Source organism: Bidens hawaiensis, unplaced genomic scaffold (assembly GCF_021521415.1).
Source record: "Bidens hawaiensis isolate Kalapana, Puna unplaced genomic scaffold, B.hawaiensis_p1.1 tig00044120_1, whole genome shotgun sequence".
Classification (NCBI taxonomy): Eukaryota; Viridiplantae; Streptophyta; class Magnoliopsida; order Asterales; family Asteraceae; genus Bidens; species Bidens hawaiensis.
In genome coordinates, this window is record NW_027497825.1 from 1 (window position 1) to 15,157 (window position 15,157).

The 15,157-nt window shown below is 41.4% G+C and overlaps 1 protein-coding gene across 1 annotated transcript; it reads right to left on the bottom strand.

The window, feature by feature from the left end:
• Nucleotides 1–10,490: 10,490 nt before the first annotated feature.
• On the bottom strand, nt 10,491–12,913 carry LOC143594729 (gibberellin 2-beta-dioxygenase 4-like). The gene is made up of 2 exons (XM_077073967.1): nt 12,086–12,913; nt 10,491–10,805 (listed from the first exon to the last, which is right to left on the bottom strand). The coding sequence occupies exons 1-2, from the start codon at nt 12,911–12,913 to the stop codon at nt 10,494–10,496; spliced, it is 1,140 nt and encodes a 379-aa protein (XP_076930082.1). The 3' UTR covers nt 10,491–10,493.
• Nucleotides 12,914–15,157: the final 2,244 nt, after the last annotated feature.

Below are 15,157 nucleotides of genomic sequence, written 5' to 3' on the forward strand. Positions count from 1 at the left end.
CGAGGTAGACCCTCCGCGAGCCAATGATGAAGAAAATGTTTGGAGATTGTTCACTGACAGGAGCTTCAAACAATGAAGGGTCCGGCGCAGAGCCTCAAACTGGTGGATCTAGAGAATCATGAATATACTTACCGCCATCAGGTTGGACTTCAAGAGCACCAACAATGAGGCTGAGTATGAAGCCCTGCTGGCTGGCCTGCGCATACGCGCACAAAAATTCGGGTTAAGAAGCTAGAGGCCCATGTTGATTCATACTTGGTAGCAGCACAGGTCAATGGCCTTTATGATGCCAAGGAGAACACCATGCCTCTATATCTAGAGCAGGCGAAAAAGCTCATCGAGCAATTTGAGAGATTCAGAATCATTCATATTCCGCGCAGTGAAAACAAATCTGCAGACGCGCTGAGTAAGATGGCATCAACCAGTTTTGATCACTTTGGCAAAGAGGTCAGGGTAGAAAGTAATGAGCAACCCGTCGGTGGTAGCGAAGTCTGTCCTGGTAACCCATACAACCCCTTCATCATGGATAACTCCAATAATGGAATTCTTGAAGGAGGGAAAGGTACCAGATGATCGCGCACAAGCGAGGAAGATAAGACACAAGGCGCAGAACTATGAACTGCTTGACGGTACATTATATCGACGCTCTTATCTTGGGCCGCTCATGAAATGCCTAGATGCTGAGGAAGCAAGCTATGTGATCAGAGAGATACACGAAGGAATCTGTGGAATTCATGCTGGCCCGCGCATGGTGGTTGCCAAGGCAATGAGCGCAGGCTACTATTGGCCAGGCATGTACTTGGACGCTTTAAAAGAGATCCAAAAAATGCAAAGCATGTCAGAGCTACGCGCCAAAACACCATGCGGCCAAAGAACAACTTGATTCCGGTGACCTCCGCATGGCCTTTCCATAAATGGGCAATCGATATTGTGGGTCCCCTACCGCAAGCGCCTGGGCGAGTAAAATTTTTGGTAGTGGCAGTAGACTATTTCACAAAATGGGTTGAAGCCAAGCCACTAGCAAAAATCACAGCCGAAGTGATGAAGCAGTTTATCTGGAGCCACATCATATGCCGTTTTGGCTTGCCCATGGAAATTGTGAGCGATAATGGCAAGCAATTCACTGACAAGAAGATATCCAGCTGGCTCAAGGAATTGCGCATCAACCAAATTTTCACTTCAGTTTATCACCCTCAGGGGAATGGACAAGTGGAACGCGCGAACCAAAGTTTGTTAAATGGGCTGAAGAAAAAGGTTGGAGGGAGAATACCATTCTTGGGTCGAAGAGCTACCTAATGTCCTGTGGGCACACAGGACATTAAGCAAAACCAGTAATGGCGAATCCCCGTTCAGCCTAACCTATGGAACAGAGGCAATGATTCCAGCAGAAATTGGATGCCCATCCCATAGAGTGCTCATGATGAACAAGATTGACAACAGAGCGCGAAAGGAGGTTGGATCTCAACTTACTTGAGGGGCGCAGAGAGGCGGCTATCATCAGTGAAGCCAAGTACAAGAAAAAGCTGGAAAAATATTACAACCAGCGCGTGAAAGAATGCCACTTTAAGAAAAATGATTTTGTCCTTCGAACAATGAAGCTAGCCGCGCGATACCCCCGGGAAAATTGGTCCCCCAATTGGGAGGGACCATATCAAGTCTTGGAAGAATTGGGAAAAGGCGCATACGCCTTAAAAGATTTGAATGGAAAGAAGATCCCGCGCGCATGGAACGCGGCACAGCTTAGAAAATGTTTCATGTAAAAATTGTCAAGTTTGTAATCAAGGCTTAATAAGCCATTATGAATAATGATACGCGCTATCTACTCTTAATGTGGATTCTAATTACCTTTTGCATACATGTTTCACACTTCCCTTTGTTAGTTTTGAGCAATATGACAACATAGTATTGACATCAAAACGAAATAAAAAACGAAGTAAAACATACATGCGCGAGCTTCAAGCTCAAACGCGTTAACGAGTATTAACTCTAAAACGTCAGGGCCTTAGCCCAATTCTATTACCTTTTGCATACATGTTTCACACTTCTCTTTATTAATTTTGAGCAATATGACAACAAGGTATTGACATCAAAGCAAAATAAAACGAAGTAACACATACATGCGCGAGCTTCAAGCTCAAACGCGTTAATGAGTCTTAACTCTAAAACGCCAGGGCCTTAGCCCAATAATGTGAGCCTTAGCTCAAATCACTCACAACATCCATCTTACATGCTGCGCAGCCTGACCATAAAAAAACCTAAACACAACTAAGGCTAAGCAAAATGCCAAAACATAGTTGTTAAGGTCTCAGGTTGGGGTCGCGCATGAAATTGTAGTGGATATCTGAGTAACACATTGACGCGTAAAGGCTAAAAAACTCATAATTCCATAAAACGCGCGATAACGTCGCGCAAAAGAGGAATAATGAAAGCGCCAAGACACGTGTCAACATAATCAAGATATGGCAAAATCACTTACAATATGGCAAGGGTTAAGTATAATAAATTCCTTACAACCTTGTTCTTATTCCAACGTGCAAGCATATCTTATATTCAACAAGCAAACATGCGATATAAAGAGATGAATAGGAATGCGCAAGATGCGAAGAAGGGAAAGAACAGAATTTCATTCAAAAGCATTGAAATTTACAAGTTTACAAGATGAGATACAAACTACAAATAAAAATAAAAAACATGAAGGGCTTCTCAAGTCTCCACGTTGACATCAGCCTCTTCATCATCCTCATCATCGCCCTCGGCATCTGGCGCAGCCTGCTCCTCGTCATCTCCAAACTGACCATAGTCAAGTTCTTCGTCTTGAATGGAGTCTTCTATCACGACAGTGTCAGGAGCGGATCCTTTGGCCACGCCAGAGCCGCTAGCAACGCCAGCATTCGCCTCGCCATCATCGCCGCCGCCAGCCCCCTCAGCACTCGTCAAGTAATTTCTTTAGCGCGACGAGATCGGGCTGGTCAGCAGGCGCGGATATCTGCAAATCATAAGCGAAAATATGAGTACAAAAAGACTTAGAAAATAAGTCAAGGTAATCTCATTAAGGTTAAAATACCTGCGCAAGGATGGGAATGGGAGTATTCATATACTTCTCCCCCATCGCGGCCATCTCCGCGCAGGCAGCGGAGCTCTGATAAGGGGTACTCGGATGGGTTCTTCTTCAACATGCCATATTCATAGCCATCCGTAAACCCTTCAGCTCGCCCCACCAAGCGCGCGGCAGCGTTGTAGTCCATCACAAGGGCCTGAAACTCGTCTGAGTATTTCATCGCGAAAGCGCAACGAGTCATGCCCTGTGAGATGAGCCAGTGGCGATCCTGCGCGAGGCTAGCAACAGACGTCTCGAGGGCAGGAACCTGAGAGTTTAATAACTCAACAGTTTCCTTAGTCTTTTTCAGCTCCTCTTTGTCGGACGCTGCTGCCAGCCAAGATTTCTTCTTTTTCCGCCCGCGCAGCATCAAGTGCCTCCTGGCTAGACGCTGCCGTCGCCAGGGCTTCATCTTTATCGGTCTGCGCGGCCCGCCAGCTCCCTCTTCAGGCGCGCAACCTCACTCTCCAGTGATGATTTTTCAGTGATAGACTGGACAAGAGCTTGGTCACGCGTCTCCGCCTCCAGCTCCAAGTCGCGCGCATCGGCGCGCGTACTTGGCCGCGTCCGCCTCCGCCGCCTGCAGCTTCTCCCGCGCCGCCTGAAGCTCATGACCGCGCTTCACGAAGGCGCTGAGCACTGGCTCGGTTCTCACTGAGCTCTGCTTAGAGCTTCTCAGCTCTTTCGCGAGCATCAGAAAGATGCCAAGCAGACACCTTAGCCTCTTGCTTGGCTTCCGCAAGAGCATCACGTACTTTAACGTAATCAGAGCGAAGCTCTTGGGAGGCAGCAATGAAGGCCGACCCAGCAAACATATGATCGTTGAGCAGGTCGTCGCGAGCGCGGTCCTCCTGGAACCTCCTTTCAGATGGAGGCACAGCATGAGCCCAGAATTCCGCACACAACACCCATGGACTGAAAGGTGCTGTCTTCAGTAATATTCCATCTCGGGCGGTAAGTGTGATCGGCTTCCTGCAAAAACAAAGAAATTATCTAAGTCATCAAAACATTAAGATGGAAGTCCGCGCAGCGGAGCAAAAAACAACCTATACCTGCGGGGATGAAGCAGAAAAGTCAGCGCCAGCCACATGAGAAGGCTCCGCCGCGAAACCTCGTGGCGCTGCAGGGCTAGCGCGGGCGCCGTAGGAGTCTTCAGCATGAACCTCCTCATCCTCCTCTGAAATAGGCCTCTTCTCCTGCGACCTAGAGTCAAAATCAGTCTCGCGAGGAGGGCTGTGCGCAGGAGGAGGTGAGGGAGGTCTCGACGCCGCCAGGTCGGCGCGCAAAACGGCCTCCTGCTCCTTAGTAATCCCAATAAGGGGAGATTCATCGCTTGCAGGAGCAGGAGCAGAGCCAGCGGCGCTGGCGCCGGCGCCAGGAGTGCCGCCAGAAGCTTGTACGCCAGCTACAGCTTCTATGAAAAAATCAACAAAAAGAAATGGTTCATGACTTGATCTAAAAGAAAGTCAGAAAAAAAAGAGCGAAATACGTACCTTGGCGCAACTCCGTTCGCGAAGCGAACATCGCCATGAAGTCCATTCTACCCTTCTTTGAGGGTAAAACGGGGGACTTCGAAGCGACCTCCGGCGCAGCCTCGGCATCTTGTTGCGCTGTCGCCGGCTCTACAAAAATTTGAGTGAGCAAAGATTCATTAGTAATTCTATCAGAATCGCGCTCATAGAACCATAAAAGATAAGCAAAGGATAAGCAAAATATACCTTTCGAAGGCGCAACACCACTTCCCTTTTCCGCCGCGAGAAGGGAGGAGGTAGCGCCACCATATCTCAAGTGGACAGGAGGTCTGCCCACTTTTTTGAGGCAGGGAAGCCAAGGAAACCCTGGTGGTAAACTCCTGGGTTTTCCCAAATCCCCCCGCCTTAGTAGGAGGATCCTGAACAACAGGGGCATCATCCTTCTTCTGCTTCTTACTGGCCACCTGCGCCAGTTTTCTCCTTAGCTTTACGCTTTAGTTGGGGCGGCTCCTCCTCCTCCTCCTCCTCTTCCGCGAGCTCCAGCTCGTAGTTTTCGAGCGCATCTACAATACACACAACAGAAGTGTTAGCAAAATTTGGTATTATAAGGGAAAATGCATAACTACAAAGGCTTACCAGGCGCATCGCTATCGAAGACAAATCCCAGATCAACAGGGATGAACATGTCATCAAAGCGATCAGGGAAACCAACCTCCCCAGCGCCGAGCGCGACGGATCCACCCTCCATGTGCTCATCATAGGCGGCATGGATATACTCCTTGGTGACTGCACAAAACAAGTCAAATGATATCAGCAAAAAGAATTATATTCGCGCAGAAGTAAAGCGATGAGAATAACTTACACAACCCGTCGACTTGGATAACGGGCTCGAGCGCGCTGTCCGCCCACCTCTTGCTCATACCAACCCCCACCAGCGCCTCCTCACAAATGTTCTTGGCGGGGATGGTTCGGCGGTCAGCTTATTAACCCAGGCGCCAGTTGGGTTCTTGAGGACACCCACATCCGCAGGTGCAGAAGATATCGCGCGCCAATGGTCATACGGATGGGGATCACACCAGCCCTTATGTAAAAGAACCTCTCAGACCAGTCATGAAGGCTCTTGAATGAAACAGTGGAGCACTTCACCTTCTGACTGCGAGGAACAAATGAGAACCAAGAATCTTGGATCTTGGGCTTGTAAAAATACTGAAAGCGCCGAGGGGTGGGCTCCTCGCGCTGGGATTTGCACATGAACTCAAAGTGAGTCATGCGCACAAGTCCAAACGGATGGACTTGGGATATATGAATCCCATAAAATTTAAGCAGTGCACCCACAAACCTTGTCATCGGGAGACGAAGGTTGCAGTGGGTGAAAAAATGGCTATAAAGGGATATATAGCCGGTAGGCGGGTCCGCCGCCGTTTGCCCGGCCACAGGCAACATGCAGCCAAACAGAGGGGGAAAACCCTGAGAGGCGATGAGGCTGTCAAGATCGGCCTGCCTCAATTTGCAGGGGATTTCATTCCACCTCTTCACCGCCTTGGTCCTCCCTACCTCCTCCGATGAGACCTCAGCAGCCTTCTTCCCCTTGCCGGTCTTCTTCAATGTAGACATTACTAACGATTTTCTACGGCAATGGATGGGGGAGATTGTGTGGTCTGAACTATCAGACATACAAGTGTAAAAACGAACGGAGGATGCTTCTGAAGAACAGAAACCTAGAAGCAGAAAACGGTAATCGGAATAGAATGAAAGAAAGAAAAAGAGCTATGAATATTAAACAATAAGATGAAGGATAAAAAACTCTAAGGGCTGGCTTTTATAGGCCCAGGAGAGAGAAATTTTGGTGCTGAACGGACTTCACGCGCCCCCCACTCGCAGGTCTAAGCCAATGCGAGCGCGACACGTGTCCCTGACACTGTGTGAGGGGACATGAAAGGAAACTATACGGCTGCTGCCAGAGTTCACGCGCCACCACTCGCAGGAACGGACCAACGCGAGCGCGACACGTGTCCCTGACAGCATGTGAGGGGACACGAAAGGCAACTGTAGCACCTCGAGCACACGAAAGGCCTGACACGTCTCCATCACTGGCCCACGTCAGCAATAACCAACCACGTACAGGGACGATTCGTTTGCAACCAAAAGGATAGAATTTCGCGCAACGGTGAATAATAAGAAGAAAAAGACAAACCCCTACTAAAAAAACAAACTGTTAAGTCTAATATCTATCTTGCCTCGCTCGCGCGAGACAAGACACACATTAGACTGGGGGGGCTTGAAGAGGTATGTACCCGCCTCAACACCGAGCAAGGCGGGTCAACCACAAGATATAGACAAGAGGCTTGAAATCAAGACATTACGAAGTCACAAAGCCAAAACCTATGCGCATGGCGCATATCACACATGCTCAGGCATCATATGCCCAGGCACACATATGCTCGCGCATCACATATGCTCACGCATATCACATATGCGCGTGGCGCATCAGCGCGCGGCGCATATCACATGCTCGTGCATATCACATCTGCGCATGAAACATCTGCGCGTGAGAATAAAGAGAAGACCTCGCGCATCCTCAGGATTGGCGCATATCACACATAATCAACCTCGTCCTTATCCAAATCAGGATTAGGGCAACCTTGATTGTGCACGTCAGACAACCTTCCAGAAGGTATCTTTTTAAGGAATAAGAATATGCTGATGTTGACAGCTGCCAAATGAAGGACGGACAACTCAGCATAACCTATGTGCTACCACGTGATTACAACCAATGAGAAAGCACCAGGTGTCCCAGAGGACACGTGGCGCAGAGCAATTGGAGGGGGCCAACAAGGCTGAGCCCAATCAGTGGAAACCCTAGCACTATAAATACAGCATCAACTCCACAAGGAAAAGATCATCCAACAACACACAGTTACAGCCAGTAACATATTCAATCCTATTCAATCACATTCACTCACAGGCAGTTACAGTCAGTAACACACACAATCACAGCAAATTACAGAGTATTCAGCTATTAAGCAATACTCCCCAGATTTCCTTACTCTGATATTATTATCTTCTCCCACAAATACTTATTCTCACACCGGAGGGTTACCCCAAAGAGGACCCCTCTGTCCCTTTCTGAGGGGTAAGTTGACGGTGCTGTTCATTTTGTAGGTGGAAGAACACAGATCCAAGAAAACCATTGGTGAAATAGTATAATCACACCCGAGGAAAGTAGATCGTCTACCAGTGAGTCGATCCACGCTTCTTCAGGTTAGATTTATTTATGTATAAAAACCCGATTAACCTGACTCGATTAACCAAAAATTTTAATCGGATTAACCCGATTAACACCCCTACTTACAACAATCACGTCACATGTATGAGATAATGTATTATATTCAATTAACTTCAAGTTGTTTAACAATTATATTAAATAAAAATATAAATGCATCATATTACGTTAAGTTATTAAGTTTTCTGTCATGAATTACAGAGCATTCGAGTTACTTTATTATCAAAGATTTTTAGTGCCGGAATGTAAGGTCACACGCAAATGTTGTTTTGCCTAAGATTTTATAGAACGTAAGAATGTATGAATATGTGTTTTCATTGAATTCATCCTCTGAATTCATTTATAATATTGTGTCATGCAATGTTGACTGGGCACTCGTTAAAGTCATCGTTAAATCCGCCTGAACGGTGGCTTCAACAAATTTTTTGATTTTTTTCTTTTCTTTTGTTTACGAATATATGAAATAACAATATAAAATATAAAATATAAAATAAATTCTTTTATAAACGAAAATAATATATAAATAATTTTTTTATTTATTAAACTATCTGAAAAAAAATTGGGCCAAGTAATACAAAATAATTTACTAAATTGGGCCAAGAAATAAGAAAAACGTGTATGATATTTAGTTGGGCCATATAATTGTCTATAAAAATAAAGTCCACTAAAACGAATTAAGTCAAAACTTGTATTACCTTCCTTTTCTTCGTTGTTTGTTGCATCAGTTCATATGCCTTCTTCCAAACAAGCCAACACTTAAAAAGGCAAGATCCAACCTTTGATAATCAAATGCTTTTTTCCAATGTATGACTAAGGTTTTAACAGTTATTAAGAGACTACGTCTTAATGGTTCATATGCCTTTCAATTGTTAAGTTATAACTTTAAGTATGAATGGTTAAGAGCATACCTCTTAACCATTAAGAGGCTATGAACCATTAAAATGCAGTCTGTTAATGATTGCTATGAGGCTACCAAACAGCCCCTAAAATACCATCATTCACAAAACTCTGTAAACAAGAGCGAAGCTTTAAGGGGACTGGGGGTGGCCCCGGTCACTGCCGTTTTTTTGGTTAATAGGTAAACCAAACAGCCCCTAAAATACCATCATTCACAAAACTCTGTAAACAAGAGCGAAGCTTTAAGGGGACCGGGGGTGACCCCGGTCACTGCCGTTTTTTCGGTTAATAGGTAAATTTCGTGATTTTTGTCCAACAATTTTTATAGGTATTGAGCATGGTCACCTCCGAGATATTTCTCTAAAAAGCTACTGGTCACCACTAAAGTATTTTTTTATAATACCCCAGCGTATGATTTTTTTATACATATAAAACCTCGTATTTGTATAAACAAATACTAGTTAAATACTAAAAGCTTTGTTTTTATAAAACTGATTGAAGGGGACTATTAATTTGTAATAATGATACACTTGTTAAAACAACAACAAAAAAAAACCGGGGTTGTCATTGGGTTAGGGTTTGGAAATCATCTACCATTCATTCGGTTCAAAACTCAAACACTGCCTTATCGAGTCATTGGAGACCACCGGTCACCACTAAGCAAGCACTGTCGTCCGCTGTTGTCGGCCACCATCCTTGAGACCACTAGCCACCACACACAGGACAACACCTTCAACCTTGAAGACACCACACACGCCGCAACACCGAGTAACCGCATCCTTCCTGTCGTATTATCATGAATATTTTAGGTGTTTGTTGATTAAAAAAATTATCTAGTTATTATTATTATTATTATTATTTATTATAAGAACAATCATTTGTATGAATGAAGAAAATTAGATATTTAAATATATTATTTGACCCGACCAAAACCGGATCGGCGACCCGAACCGAATCACCGCCCCAAACCGAACCGAAAATTTTTAGGTACATGACTTCGGTCACCGCTATGACTAAGCTCAAGCAGGGCCGGCTCTGAAAAAGCAAAAAAAATTTTGGGCCGAAGACGAAAATTTTTTTGGGCCTTAAGTAAATGAGTATTTTGTTATGTTTAAACAGTTTAATTTTTATATGGACTTACTTGGTTATAATTTGGGTTGTGTAAAAAACTTTTGTATAAAAAAGAATTAAGATGTCTCGAGTGAGGTTAGAACCCGTAATCTCTTGGTTGTAAGCAATACTCATTTGCCACTAAACCAAGCTAGTAATTATGTAATTATGTTTAAACATTAAATATACATAATGTTTTTAAAAAAATACATATAATTTAAAAAAAAAAATTCAGACCTAGCGAGATGTCGGGCCTGTGACCGTCGATCACCCTGCCACCCCCAAAAACCGGCCCTGAGCTCAAGCTTTACCACGGTCTATAAACACACATAAACATATAACAGGAGAACATACACACAAGAATAATTACTCTTAGGTTTCTTTTCATATAGCAAAAGGCAGCTGGCTTTGCACCACTCTTTTTAAAGTTTAAAATGTAAAAAACCATTTTGAAACATAAAGAGAATAAAAAAGATATTTCATTATATCTTTTTTTAAACAAGTCAGCTTTTCAGCTTTTTATGAAAGCAAAGTACGCCTTTTATATAACCAAAAAAACGGATACCATCACCTCAAAATTATATAATGTTTCATAAAAAAGAACACACATGGTATCAAATTCACACAAATTTCCTCACAATTTGTTCCGGTATCTATCCAAGGGGTCTTTAAGAGGAACTCTTTCATGATAAACTCTCCAAGCATAATCTTCAAAAGAAAATGAATTGAACAATCTTTCTTCTTTAGACTTTTCATAAACATCTTTATTGCAGTTGTCGGTGAGGTCGGCGCAACCAATCTCCACCTTCAGAGAAAGAGGAGAGACGGTGCTCTCTAGCGGCAATGTTACCAATAGTGACATAGATAAACTTGAGTTGCCGCTGCCTTCTTCAATGCTTAAACTCGGTTTTCCCCTCACGTTCTTTAATTTTCCATTGCTCCATACCTATACAATAAAAAAGATAACTTATTTAATTCGTGAAATGAAAACATAAACTCTTAGGCACCGAATTTTTAAAATATAAAAATCATACAAAATGACAAAAATGGGACGTTTTGAAGTCCAAATCAATATCATGTCACACCCAGAAATAATCTCATATATAATACCGCGTTTTATGACAATTAAACAAAAAATAGACTTCAAGAGCCCCATCAAATGATTTTCTATCAAGCCACAATCTGTATTTTAATAAAAAATAATCTAAAAATTAGTAAAGCCAACCAAACTTATTTAATTTGATATATTTGATATATCAAGGTCGACAGGCGACAGAACCGCAAGCACTAAATTCTATTTTCATAAATTTAAATCACGTAGTGGGTTTATGTCACAAAAATAATAATTTCAAATAAGACATCTTTTCAAATTTCAACTCTTAAATTATGGAATCCAAGTTAAGACCTTCACCATTTTTTAAACATATCTATCCGGCTAATCCGCAGATGAGTTGTATAACTCATATTTGTCTACAATCTACATCAAATCTGTTTAAAACTCAAAACCGATTTGGTTAAAACCGGTTCGGTTTGGTCAACAAAAGTTCAAACCGGTTTATGATCGGTTTCGGTTCGGGTTGAAACCGGTTTCTTACAATGTTACGATCGGTTTCGATTCGGGTTTTGATCGGTTTCGGTTCGGGTTTTGACAGGTTTTTGCCCGGTTTTGGCCGGTTTCGGTTCAGTTAACCGGTTTGGAACCGGTTTTGGTGGAAAAAACTACAAACCGGTTCCGAACCTACGATTTCAATCGGTTCCAAACCGGTTTCAAATCGATTCGGTTTCGGTTCAATTTTCGGGTTAGTTCGGTTAATTGGTTTATTTGCCCACATGTAATCTACATATCAAACTTCATAAAACATTAAGATTTGATTACCACATGTAAACCCATTTAACACGTTCAAAATATTAAACTAAAAATTTTAATTACACTATAAATTAAATGTCAACAAGTTAGGCCCGTAGTGGAGAATCCGATTAATTTTTGGTTTCATATATAATCTATATGTACGATTTAACCAGCGAACTTATTTTTTTTTTTTTACGAGCAAACCCAACATTATTTTAAAAATATATTCGAACCCATTTATTGTAAAAAAATTGGTTAAAAAGGTTTTTTTAGTGATAGAATAATATTCTATAAAATATAAAAACTAAAAAAAACCACTAAAAAATGTTACTAGATAAAAAGATTTTGATGTAAAAAGGAAATATATTCATTTTCACCTGAGCAATGTCTCCAATGGTAACCAATATAGAACCCATTTCACATGACACGGGTACCAAACCCGTATCCGTCAACAAGTTACAACTTTGCTTACTCATATGATAATGCAACCCGACAACATACGGGTAAAACCTGCCCGACCCGACCATCTTCTCACCCAAACCACTATTCACATCCGATATCCACATCAAAGAATGAACCGCACCCGGATCATCCAAACCCGGACTCCGTACACCCACGGCGCACGTTAGCGCTTCCACAACCGCCAACCCAACTTTCTCCATTTCCTTGGTAAACTCACGCAGCGAAGTCAGAGTCAAGTCGGTTGACTCAGTCGAGCAAACCGAGTCAAGAAACACCGAGTCGGCATCACCGTCATCGTCATCATCATCGTCGAAACCCAGCGGCCAGTGTCTCGGAAAATATTGTTGCTTCTGGTGGGCTAAAAGGTTAAATATCTCAACCGAGTCAGACTCGGCCGAGTTAGTGAGTTCGGGTTGTATAGGGTGGTTTGTGAGTTGAAAGAATCCAAGTTCGGATACTATAGGTAGGTTTGATAATATGGATGATTTAAGGTCGGTGAAAGATATGGCCGGTGGAGTGGTAGTGGTGGTGATGGCGAGTGATGACCGGCGGCGGAGGAGTAATGGAGTGGTGGCGGAGTTGGATAAGGACGGCGGGAGACGATGGAGAAGGCGGGAAAGAAGGTCGGTGGCGGCGGAGTCGGAGGTGGAAGGTAGGGTGGTGGAAGGTGTTGGTGGTGGGGCCGCCGTGGGGAATGGCTGTTGTTGTTGGTGGTAGTGATCATGAGTTGATGATGAAGCCATGTTTGGAGATAATAAGGAAACAGACAGAGCGACAGGTGATGTTTTTTGATTTGATGAGGTTGGAAGTGTTCTGGCTTGTTTACGTTAAATACTAGAATTCTTGGAGTTGGAGATAATCAACAGCCGATTGTTGTGACGTCGTTTTAAATGAATGATTTAAGAAATAAAAATTCCTAAACTGGCCCAATTATAATTGAAGATTCTAATTTTGATCCCTTAAACAAAAATTTTCCGAAATGTTTTCTACAAACACGTATTTGATGACATGTTAGTTTTTAACGCGTCTTTCACAACCTGTTGGCGTCTTTCACGACATGTTGGTCTCTAACGCGTTTTTCACGTCATGTTAGCCCTATTAATTGTTTTTTAATATTACATTATTATAATTAATTTAATACATTTGTCATTTTTTTATAACTTGTAATAAAGACGTGTTTATTTTTCTACATGTTGTCATAAATTTTACTCAAAACCGAGTGTTAAAATGATATTAAAATGTTCAATAAATGTTAAAAAATTTGACCAGTCTCTTTTTAAGTAAAATTTATGTCAACACATAGATAAAATAAGTCTCAACGATATATTTGGAACTTTATAAAACTTTATGCATTATAAGTAGGGGGTGTTAAATGTGACCCATGAGTTAAATGGGTCGTAATAAAATGTATATAATGGGTCAGAATGGGTTAAACTAAAAAAGAAAGGATTGAAATTGGTCAAAACGGGTTGACATTTCTTGAGGGTTTTTTTTAATGTAACGTGAAAAACGGAGGTAACTTTTTATTTTTTATTTTTTTACTTTTTTAGTTTATAATTTATATTTCGAGTTATGATTTTTTTAATTATTATTATTTTTTTGAATATTTTAGTGAGGGGTTTCTGAAATCTCAAGCAATTTTGACCAATTTCAAAACCCCTCATTAAAAAATTCAAAAGAAACAATTAAAAAATCGTAACTTGAAATATAAATCAAAAACTAAAAAATTTAAAAAAAAAACTAAAAAGTTTCTCTCATTCCATAAAAAAATAAATAAAAAAGTTCAAGAAATGCCAACCCGTTTTGACCCGTTTCAATCATTTTCTATTTTTAGCTTGACCCATTATATACATTTTATTACAACCTATTCAACCAATGGGTTACATTTGACACCCCCAATTACAAGTCATAAAAGAAATGACAAATATGTATTAAATTAATTATAATAATATAATATTAAAAAAACAATTAATAGGACTAACATGTCGTGAAAGACGCATTAACATGCCGTGAAAGACACGCGTTGTAGGTTAACAGGTCGTGAAATGCGCGTTAAGGCCTAATACATCGTCAAAAACGTGTTTGTATGGGAAATTTCTGGAAACTTTTATTTAAGGGGACAGAAAATAAAATCTCCTATTATAATTGTACCATTTTGGGAATTTTAGAACATTCACATTTCAAAAATAAAATGTAGATGTTAGGCCATGGGGTATTCTAACCTCTCTCCATATAAACACTACACTACTCATTTTTCTCTCTTTCACTCTATCTCATCTAAAGGAAATGATTTAATCATTTAAACTTCATCTCACCCCTAATTTAATTTATTGTTGTTTACCTTTTAACCCGTGAAAAACATAATCCATGACCCATTTTTAACAAATATAACACAAGTGGGGAGTGATTTAATCAATTTTTAAAATGTCATGTCATCAAAATTAATATTGGGGTGAGAGTATACCCCGTGGCCTTATGTTATGAATTGATCTATTTGGCGGTCATCCACCTCCAGCACATCATATCTCCAATTGAGGTAATTTTTTGATGTCCGTGATCTCTAATTTAGGTATTATTTTGATGTCCGTGATTTTCAGTTGAAGTATTTCTTCATGTCCGTGGCTCCAATTTTGAAAAATAGTTAAATACTTAGAATTCTCAAAGTCAAGTTTAAAATTTATAGATATGATAATTACCAGTATACTGCAATACTACACGCACAGACAAGTACATCGACAAAAACCAAATATCCTCATCTGGATATCAGGTTTGGCAGCTCCTAATGTTGAACTATCATCAATAGATGGTCAATGGGAACTTTCTGGTTGTTTTTTTTATCAATAGCATGAGTATTTTAAAAGTATAGCATCAAATTTACAATGAGAAATAATCAGAGAGATAATGTATCTTTTAGGCTTGCAATACCCTTGATACAACGTTTATTATACATGAATCCCGTGTATATTTTATCTAATATTTTATTAGTT